Consider the following 11,130-nt stretch of genomic DNA (forward strand, 5'->3'; position numbering starts at 1 on the left):
CAGAAGAATGAGAGAGATGGATAGAGGGGGGTGGGTGGATAGATTCAAGAGAAGGAGAGTGTGAAAGTGTGAGACGGAGAGAGAGGAGAATAGCTTACACAGAGAGAAAAATACAGGGAGAATGAGAGAGAAGAGTGAAAAGCACAGCACAAGAGTGGATGGAGAGAAAGAGAGAGAGAAAGCTAGAGAAGGAGAGAGCAGGAGAGCGAGAGACGGAGAGGTGGGGGAGCGCGGATGCGGTGCAGCCAGCCGCCTGTCAAGGTGACTGCAGAGTGTGGCACAGCCGCAGGCAGCGCCGACAGCTTCAGGAGAGCCGGTTGAGATTTGCTGCTGAGAGACGGGCACGCCTGTAATAGCCACATGGTGCTGGAGTGATGGGTGCCGAGCACACACAACAGGCAGGAGGGGGATACATACACACACACACACACGCACGCACACACATGACTCAGACTCAGACCCCTCAGTCCCAGTCCATCCCAGTCCTGTAGCCAGCCATTGAGAGAGGTGAATTGGGTAATGGCCACTGCCAGCTTTTGGGAAGCGTAGACTAGCTGAACTGGTCTGAGCTGAGCTGAGCTACCTCTAGTCCCTCCTCACTGGGCTGAACACACAGTCCACTCAGCCAGCAGGAATGTATTGTTTTTCATCCAGGTGCTTGTGAAGCGCTGATAGAAAGGCTCTCCATACAGTTTTCAGCCATATCACCCAGCCCTACTTGTGAAGCGCTGATAGAAAGACTCTCCATTCTGCGGAGTCTTTTAATTGCACATGTGAAAGACACAGATGAATGTATCCTCTGATGGTCGAGTGAGGTCAAACAAAGGCATACATTTGAATGGGGGGGGTTAGGGGGTGAAGGCAAGGATGTTCTAAATGGTTCAAGCGTACTAGTATTTATCCAGTCAGCTTCAGTTGCGAGGGAAGTTCTCAAGGTTTAGGTTTGTGTTAAACAATATGCTGGCCCTAACAGGTTGTGAGTAGACCAAGTTCTATTAAGCTCTTTTAATAATATACTTTAAGCTTGAGTGTTTGAAAGGAAGAGGAGGGGGCGAGTGAAATCTGAAAGTCTGCACAGCACTGATAACAGTTTGAGCTGCTTGGGCAAGAAAGGAGAGAACATACTTAAAACCCACTTGATAAATGACAAAGTGCTAGTCAATGTTTCTTTCCTTCACCAGTACTCAATCACTAGAGCCTAGCTCTTTCGAAGTAAGAGGAAAACAAGACATCCAGTTTTTCCTCAGCCAGCTTGCCGTTTCAGCTTTTTGAGTGTTTGTTTGTTTGTTTGTTTGTTTATATGGGATAAATTAAGGCTATACACTAACAGAATGCTTCAGTTGTGTTTGCGTTAACTCCGGCCTTGACAGACTTCTCAGACCAACATAAAATGGCTCTGTGACCATCCTGGACTTAAAATAGATGGGCATCCATATCTGGTGGACTCCTACAAACGTATTTGCATTGTTATCTCTGTGTGCTATGCAGTATACACCATCTTCTGCCTGTGTGTGTGTGTGTGTGTGTGTGTGTGTGTGTGTGTGTGTGTGTGTGTGTGTGTGTGTGTGTGTGTGTGTGTGTGTGTGTGTGTGTGTGTGTGTGTGTGTGTGTGTGTGTGATGGGAGGCAGCAGGAGAGGAGCTGTTTATTGATACCCCTCTAGAGGGCATAAATAAGCAGCCTGCAGCCCGCAGCCCTCCCTAGGCCACTGACTGACACTCTGAGCTTTAACAACCCATCGACTGTAGTATTGACATGGTGGCCAGCTCTCTTTTGTGTGTGTGTGTGTGTGTGATAAGATCGACCCGCAGCCCCGGAGCGTTGGTGACACTACACTCCATCGTCAGCCATAACACTGAGGGCTAACGTCTGCCGAGTGAGAAATATGGCCATTCCTGGACAACCTCTTCTGTTGCTGCAGCCCCTGCTAACTCATACTATACACAGTACCACCAAACGGAGCTAAACAGGAAATGATCACATCTGCAAACTTTTCACCTTTTGGCAGTCACCGTTTCTATGTTAACCAGGGTAGTTGAAGTGAATAGGGCTTTGTATGTTGTCACCTTTTTCACTAGAGTTTGCTGGTCTGAATGATGTAGCCTAACATTCTGTCCGCTTCCTGTCTCGCAGGTGCTGGGTCGGGAGGTGTACACGTCCAACAACCAGCTGGGCGGTGTCCAGATTATGCACAACAACGGAGTGACCCACAGCACGGTGTGTGATGACTTTGAGGGCGTCTACACGCTACTGCACTGGCTCTCGTACATGCCCAAGGTAATACGTCAGGCCTGCCACTGCACCGCATGCAACCCTACACACACACACTCTTAACACACGGATGTCCAGCGCTATGAACAACATGTCTCTGGATGTAATGTAAATCATTTGTAATGTTTAATGAGTACGAGCTAGCTTTAAATCCTTGAAGAGTTTAGCTGTGATTTAAAGCAATGGTCAAGTGAATCTGTGATGTTTGTGCTTCATTGCTTTGTAGCGCTTATTGATGTGTGCGTGTGTGTGTGTGTTTACAGTGCACCTCAAGTCCAGTGCCCATTCTCAGTGCCAAAGACCCCATTGACCGTCTGGTGGAGTTTGTGCCAACCAAAGCCCCCTACGACCCGCGCTGGATGCTGGCAGGGAGGCCCAATCAAAGTGAGTCTCATGTCCTCTCAGAGGGCGTCAGGGTTGGAGTCTTTTTCTTCTTGCTCTTTCTTCTCCATCTTTCATTCTTTCTCCTCTCTCTTTTCTTTCCTTTCTATCTTCTCTCTCTTCATTTCCTTCTTTCCTCTCTCAGTGTTGTGTTTGGGAACTAGCCTGTGTGATGCTGAGGCACTCTAGTCAGTAGTAAGTAGTAGTCTGTAGTCAGTAGTAAGTAGTAGTCTGTAGTCAGTAGTAGTCTGTAGTCAGTAGTAAGTAGTAGTCTCTAGTCAGTAGTAGTCTGTAGTCAGTAGTAGTCTGTAGTTAGTAGTCTCTAGTCAGTACTAGTCTGTAGTCAGTAGTAAGTAGTAGTCTCTAGTCAGTAGTCAGTAGTAGTCAGTAGTCTGTAGTCAGTAGTCAGTAGTAGTCTGTAGTTAGTAGTCTGTAATCTCTAGTCAGTAGTAGTCTGTAGTCTCTAGTCAGTACTAGTCTGTAGTCAGTAGTAGTCTGTAGTTAGTAGTCAGTAGTAGTCTGTAATCTCTAGTCAGTAGTAGTCTGTAGTCTCTAGTCAGTACTAGTCTGTAGTCAGTAGTAGTCTGTAGTTAGTAGTCAGTAGTAGTCTGTAGTCTGTAGTCAGTACTAGTCTGTAGTCAGTAGTAGTCTGTAGTCTCTAGTCAGTAGTAGTCTGCGTGTGTGTGGGGTGGGGGATGCTGGCCTGCGTGCAGTCTCCTGGACCCACAGCAGAGATAATGCTGGACCAGACGGCTCAGCTCCAGAAGTGCTGTGGGTGCAATTGAATTGTAACCCCTCTCTCATTGGCTCTCATACTCACTCTCCCTCCGCTGCTCTCCCTCCCTCCCTCTCTCCCTCCCTCCCCCTTTTCACTACTCGCTCTATCGCTTCACCCACCCCCACCCTCCTCTCTCTCTCTCCCCCTCCATGCCTCCCTCTCTCCTGCCCTCCCTCCCTTTCTCTCACTCTCCTCTTTCTTGCCCTCCCTCCTTTCTCTCACTCTCCTCTTTCTTGCCCTCCCTCCTTCTCTTTTTTATCTTTCTCTCTGCCGCGCTCCGCTCCTTTTTCTCCCTCCTCATTCATCACCCGGCCGCTGCCTCCATGGAGAGAGAGAGAGAGAGAGAGAGCGAGAGAGCGAGAGAGAGACCCCCATAAAGCCCACACAGCAGCTTCAGCCTCTGCCGCGCCGCCTCAGCTCTGTTCAGCTGAGCTGCGTGCCGGGTGACAGGGAACAGGCTGTAGCCAGCCGATAGAGAGAGAGGTGCCAGTTTCGCTCCCACAGATTGTTTATTTCTCCGCGTCTGATGTGTCGCACTTGCAGGCGACGCCGTATGCAGATGATTTTTATCGCCACCGCACGCACACTGCCAGCACGGGCCAAAAGGCAACTCATTCATTTCTCCTCCCCTCCACTCCTCTTCTTCCTCTCCTGCCACCAAGCTTTTCTGCCTTTTCTTTTTCCTCAGCCTTCTCTAACTCTGTGTGTGTGTGTGTCTTGTAGACTCTAAGGGAGCCTGGGTGAGTGGATTCTTTGACCACGGCTCTTTCTTGGAAATCATGCAGCCGTGGGCACAGAGTGTTGTAGTGGGCAGGGCCAGGTAGGCATGACTATGGCGCCGTCATCCTCTCACCAGTTGTCATGCTTTTGTCACTGACAGTCTTACACACACGACACACACACATATATGTGCACATACTTATACTCTGTGATATACACACATACTATTTGCTCACAAACCCACATTCACACATAATCCCTGGTATACACGCATATGTACATGCACACTTTTATATGAATGTCTCTAATTCCTTGCCTGCAATAAAACTGATCATATAGCTTCACAGAAACCCAGCCAATGAAGTTGAAAGTGAAGAGATTCTCCTGAAAATCCATTAGACTCAATCACCATTAACTCTCATTGACCCAAGCCACCCCTACCCCCCCCACCCACCTTTGACCCCGTTGATTCTGAAGCAACCTGGGCCAGAATGAACTCCTGATTTAAAGGAACCATATGTAAGATTGTGGCCAAAACTGGTACTGCAATCACTTTCAAATTACTGTAGAGCGGTGTATCCCCTCCCCCTCCCCCCTGACTCGAGGTTGCCAACACGGATGCCGAAACACTACTGATTAATAGATAGGTGGAGGGTGGCGTATCAGGCCAAAACACAACATGACATGACCAAAAAAAAAACATCAACATCAGTTGAGGGCTGCAACTTCACTTTTTAAATGACAATATCCTGGCCGGACTACTGTTGTCAGTGATATTTGAATCAAACATAATAATATAAGTATTTGAAATAAACATTATTTCTTAATGTCTAGTGACTTATCAGGGCCATTTTATGATTAATTGAAATACATTTCTTACAAAAGGTTCCTTCAACACTCCCCAATCCCCTACACCGATATTACCTACCACTATTGCATATACCTATATTTTTCACATGCTGCATATGCCTGCATACGCCGCACACACACACACACACACACACACACACACACACACACACACACACACACACACACACACACACACACACACACACACACACACACACACACACACACACACACACACACACACACACACACACACACACACACACACACACACACACACACACACACACACACAAAAATGTATGTTCAATTTATATTTACCCCACAACAGTAGTAATGCCTCTCTGTGACCCGTCATAGTAAATATCACAACAGTAATCACGTCCTCGTTCCCTGGCTACAGACTCGGTGGAATACCCACCGGAGTGGTTGCCGTGGAAACCAGATCGGTGGAGCTGTCCATCCCTGCAGATCCGGCTAATCTGGACTCTGAGGCCAAGGTAAGCTCCTCGCCGCTTCACCCGCACGGCCGAGCAAACATGTTCCTCTCCACGGAGCCTTGGCCAAAGCTGGGGGGTGGTGGCAGCCGTGGTGGTGCTGGTGGTGGTAGCTGTGGTGGTGGTGCTGGTGGTGGTAGCTGTGGTGGTGGTGTTTTTATAATGGCTCTCTTCTCCATTTCAGATCATCCAGCAGGCTGGCCAGGTGTGGTTCCCGGACTCGGCCTTTAAGACGGCGCAAGCCATAAAAGACCTGAACCGCGAGGGGCTGCCACTCATGGTGTTTGCCAACTGGCGAGGCTTCTCTGGGGGCATGAAAGGTGTGTGTGTGTGTGTGTGTGTGTGTGTGTGTGTGTGTGTGTGTGTGTGTGTGTGGAGAAGTGTCTCTCGGTGTGTGCATGTGTGTGCGCGTGTGCTGTTCTTATTCATTAGTCATGTATGAATCATCAAGGTCATGGACAGACCATACATGGACAGATTCTAAATGCCTTTGCAGTGAATTAAAAGAACATGTGGCTGTGTCCTTGTTGCCGTTGCTCATTGTTGTGTTTTCTCATCTGTTTGATATTTCACTACTTTCCTATTCTGAAATGCTCTGCGCATCGGAAAATAATAACACGTCATCTATATACTCCTCTTGTCTCCAGACATGTATGACCAGGTGCTGAAGTTCGGCGCCTACATAGTGGACGGCCTGAGGGAGTACCGGCAGCCGGTGCTGGTCTACATTCCGCCGCAGGCCGAGCTGAGGGGCGGCTCCTGGGTGGTGATCGACCCCACCATCAACCAGCGCCACATGGAGATGTACGCCGACAAGGATAGCCGGTGAGACTCACTGTCCAGATCACCCCATTTATCATCAGTGGCCAGTGGAGGGAAAAATAGACTTCTTCGTTTATGCTTACGTCACATTTAGACACACGCACACACACAATTGTCTTTTTGCTTGTTTGTTTTTGTTTATGTTCTTACTGGTGTGGTGGTCTCCTTTGACAGTGGTGGGGTGCTGGAACCAGAGGGCACAGTGGAGATCAAGTTCAGGAGGAAGGACCTGGTCAAGACTATGAGGCGGGTGGACCCTGTCTACATGGGCCTGGCCGAGAAACTTGGTGAGGTTTCTCTCTCTCTCTCTCTCTCTCTCTCTCTCTCTCTTTCTTTCTTTTAAGAATATGGTTTACATGAAATGAAACATCCTGCATGAAAGGCGGGTATTGTTTTAATTCAGCTTCAGAAAGACCAGCACAGTGTGAAATATTTTTTTCTTCAAACAAGCAAAGGTTTTATTAGCGTGTTATTTCTACTTAAAGTAGGTCCCTGGCTATATCCTGCTGCCCTCCTCCTCCCCATGTGTCCTTCTCTGTCCAGTGATGGTCGTGGCGTTATCTCTTTGTGTGTTGTGTGTGTGTGTGTGTGTGTGTGTGTGTGTGGGGGCATAATCCCGTGACTCGGGGGCCCATTATCTGCCACTGATTGTGTCATTCCTGCCGCCCTTCCTGGGGGAGAGGTGTCAATCAGCAGCGTCTCGGATCAATCGGCCGGTCGCACGCCAGCCTACCCCCTCACCACCACCATTGATTTCCCCCCGCCAGCTGAGGAGAGGCCAGCATAGCCGCGGGTCCAGCCGCCCGGTCCAACCCGCCTGATTGGCTTTGACAGAAATCAATCCTCTGGCTGACAAGGAAACCCCCTCAATACACACACACACACACACACACACACACACCGCATGCACCCCGGGCTCCAGAAAGCCTCAAGCTCACACTGGATTAGCCCCCACCCCAAACGCACAAGCCCACCCACTTCCAGTCAGGCTGGGCCAAACTCTCAGCTGAGGTGCTCCACCCCCAGACTATAGATCTCTTCAGCATTTTGGGCTGTGCAGGTAGCCTGGTGCTGTTCTGCGTGAGTGTGGTTGCGCTCAGTAACTCCCAGTGTTGATGCCCTCCGTGATTTTAATTTTCTTTTCGCCCCCCTTTTCTCTCAGGATCACTGGTCCATTGTTGGGGTTAAAAGGCGTAGTTAATCCAGCAGTGAAATATACAGACCCCTTTCTTAGCAGTCTTTAGTGGCCTGAACTATGATTATTGATTTTGTTTATTTGTTTTTGTTTGTGTGTGTGTGTGTGTGTGTGTGTGTGTGTGTGTGCTGACAGGAACCCCCGAGCTGAACGCCGCTGACCGCAAAGAGCTGGAGGGCAAGCTGAAGGAGCGGGAGGAGTTTCTGCTGCCCATCTACCACCAGGTGGCAGTGCAGTTCGCCGACCTCCACGACACACCTGGACGCATGCAGGAGAAGGGCGTCATCACGGTCAGTCAGTCTGAGGGCCTCAGAGCAGACACTGAGACACACCTGCACTCCTTGTACACAGTGTGTGTGTGTGTGTGTGTGTGTGTGTGTGTGTGTGTGTGTGTGTGTGTGTTCGTGTGCGTGCGTGCGTTTGTCTGTGTGTGTGTGTGTGTGTGTGTGTGTGTGTGTGTGTGTGTGTGTGTGTGCGCGCATGTGTGTTAGAGCGCTTTCACACCTGGCTATTTGAATCGGAACGTGGAGCGTTTCCCTCAAAAATCGGTTTGATTGGGTAAATGTGAAAGCAGCAATTGCACTCTGTTTCGGAACAAACTGACTGCGGACTGAGACCCCTTGAAGGAGGTGGTCTCGGGTCGTTTTTAATTGAACTCTATAGCGGTTTGTTTGCAGTGAGAAAGCAATCGGCCCGTTGTAGCTGAACAACTCGCTGGTGCTTACATTTTTGTAGGCCTACACATTAGGCTACAAGTTTATTCCACTTTTAACAGACTATATATCTAGCTAGCCTATGTTTTGAATTTTAAGCGAATGTCTTGAAACATTCAAGACAGGCTACCAGTGTTACTTTCGAAAACGTGAGGGTGGGAGAAGCCTAGACTTTGGACTCTCACACACACACATACACACACGGAGCTCTTAATAGGCTAGCCTACATTAAATATGGGGTTAGGTGACTGCGGGATAGTATCTTCAGCTGTCAAATGTCACCCAAGGAACAATTTAATCACACGTGGGTTTGTTTGTAGACCAACGTTTAATCTCACGTGGGTTTGTTATATTATTTGTTCCGATATAAATGCTGCCATGTGAACACAAACGAACCCAGGGAACAATGGCGAAAAACTGTCAATTCAGCCTGTGATTCGGAACAAAATAGGTATGAAAGCGCTCTTAGTGTGTGTGGCAGGGATTTGAATGGGTATATAAACGCTATGTGTATTCAGTGCACACAGATGTCTGACCAAACAGATCTTTGAATAAAGGCATAGTGCTTATATTATAGAGGCAACTGAATGTCCTCCTCATGGTCACTGAACACAAAAGTCCAATTGAAGTGTGGTTCGTACTGAAGCATCCATGCTCTCATGCAGGACATTCTAGAATGGCGGACGTCACGGCAGTTCTTCTACTGGCGTCTGCGGCGGCTGCTGCTGGAGGACACGGTCAAGAGGAAGATCCAGTCGGCCAATAGTGAGCTGACAGACGGTCAGATTCAGGCCATGCTCCGACGCTGGTTTGTGGAGGCAGAGGGGGCCGTCAAGGTAAAACGCCAAACCCCTCCCCCCTCCTTACACACACACACACACACACACACACACACACACACACACACACACACACACACACACACACACACACACACACACACACACACACACACACACACAAACACACAGACACAGACACAGACACAGCAATACAGATACACCCATCTCCACAGGGCTTTTCAGAGCAATTGCCAACTAGAACAGGCTCCTCTGATCCGCATCACCAGTATGAGTTGGCATTTATTAGAAGCTGTAGGATCATGAGTATCAGCATGCAATGTTCTACATACAGTACTGTATGTATTTTGACAAAGTATGTAAAATGGCCTGCTTTGTATGTGTGAAATCCTGAGCATTTTGATCATTTTTGAATAAAAGAAAAAAAAGATTTTCTCAAGATATATATATATATATATATATATATATATATATATATAGATATATATATCTATATCTATATCTATATCTATATCTATATCTATATCTATATCTATATCTATATCTATATCTATATATATATATATATATATCTCTCTTGAGATATTTTTTTAAACATTCTAGATTTTGAAGACATTTTTTGTGGTGAGGACTCCAAAGGGCTGAACTGAGCTGTAGTTATCACACCACCATTTCATGCAAATCAGTCTGTACTCGTCTGGGAACACACACACACACACACAGGCACACTGCTGCAGGCGGGCGGGCGGGCAGGCAGGTCTGCTGCGTTCAGATGATGTCCTTGGGCACAGCCACTCCTGCCGAGCTATAGGGAGTTGGTCAATAAAGAAAAGATCAAAATTCAACCCCCATCCCAACCGATGACATTGTTCTCCCCACCACACATGCACACACACACACTCCTATCAAAAGAGGGGGCTGAAGAAGGACCTGGAGCCCAGCCAAGCGCCCCAAGGCCCCTGCTGAAGTATCTTTAGAATATGGGCGTCTGGCTCGCTAATACATTACTCCAATCAGGGGCGGCTATCTTAAGCCACAATTAATCTGCACCCTGGCATGTGCAGATAGGAGAGCAACATGCTGTTTCTTAATTAAAAGCAAACGGATTAAAAATGATTAATAAGGGCATTAAACGTTCCCGCGGACTTCAAGCGCAGACTCTTTTCTTTTTTTTTCTTTTTTTGTGAGCGAGGGAAGGCGGGAGAGCGGTAAACGGCCTCGGCCTACTAAGCCGCCTCTTCACACTTTGTTTAAAGATCAGCGAGATCTCAATTGAAGGGCTCCATCCCAAGAGCCAAACACAATTTTTTTGTTTTGTTTTTGTTTTTTTTTGTTTATGTGTGAGTGCTTGACCAGGGGTGGTGTAAGGGGCTGAAGGCAGGTGTCAAGTTGAAGTTAAAGGGAGGAAGGAAGGAGGGAGGTGTGTCTGATCACGCCACCAAATCATCCCGTGGAGCCCGAGGCGGTAGCAACGGCGGGAGAAAAAAAAATCACCTCGACGACGGAGTTGTCCTCACGTTCCTCCTTCTCTTGTCCTCTCAACGCCCCTTCTCTTTCTCTCTGTCTCTCTCTGTCCCTGTCCCTCTCCCTCTCTCTAGGCTTATTTGTGGGACAGCAACGAGGAGGTGGTGGACTGGCTAGAGAAGCAGCTGGCAGAGGAGGAAGGCGCGCGCTCCGTCATCGACGAGAACATCAAGTACATCCGCAGGGACCACATCCTCAAACAGATCCGCAGGTACGAGAGGCCTCGCCTGGCCCCGCCCGCCACTCCACTCCACGCCACACTCAGCATCGAGGGCCTCCTCATGGGCCCCGCAGCACAGTGCGGCGCGGCGCAGCCAATGCATACATTTACAATAGGCGCACACACAAATACAACAGTGTACTGTATGTTTGGGCTCTCAAAGGAAATCAGGACCTTGGGCTCGCTAGAGATTGTCTTTATAGTTCTGAAGGTTGTTGTGCAAACGTGATTGTATCCAGATTATATTTTTATTAATATGTATCATTATTTTATCCTATAGTTATTTGACTTTATTATCTATTATTCATCATTAGTTAATGTTTAGTTGCAGATTTATTTATTTTTGTTTTATTTATAT

General features: G+C 48.0%; 1 protein-coding gene across 7 annotated transcripts in view; it reads left to right on the forward strand.

Moving 5' to 3' along the window:
• acaca (acetyl-CoA carboxylase alpha) overlaps positions 1–11,130 on the forward strand; it is a 51,450-nt gene that overhangs the window by 38,327 nt on the left and 1,993 nt on the right. For all 7 annotated transcript variants that reach the window (XM_048237870.1, XM_048237868.1, XM_048237869.1 and 4 more), the window contains 10 exons: positions 2,133–2,276; positions 2,534–2,654; positions 4,153–4,249; positions 5,405–5,501; positions 5,683–5,818; positions 6,146–6,323; positions 6,495–6,607; positions 7,651–7,805; positions 8,894–9,064; positions 10,627–10,763. In XM_048237870.1, the coding sequence (XP_048093827.1) occupies positions 2,133–2,276; positions 2,534–2,654; positions 4,153–4,249; positions 5,405–5,501; positions 5,683–5,818; positions 6,146–6,323; positions 6,495–6,607; positions 7,651–7,805; positions 8,894–9,064; positions 10,627–10,763 (1,349 nt within the window). The remainder of the gene's footprint in view (positions 1–2,132; positions 2,277–2,533; positions 2,655–4,152; positions 4,250–5,404; positions 5,502–5,682; positions 5,819–6,145; positions 6,324–6,494; positions 6,608–7,650; positions 7,806–8,893; positions 9,065–10,626; positions 10,764–11,130) is intronic.

This window comes from Alosa alosa, chromosome 2, assembly GCF_017589495.1.
Source record: "Alosa alosa isolate M-15738 ecotype Scorff River chromosome 2, AALO_Geno_1.1, whole genome shotgun sequence".
Classification (NCBI taxonomy): Eukaryota; Metazoa; Chordata; class Actinopteri; order Clupeiformes; family Clupeidae; genus Alosa; species Alosa alosa.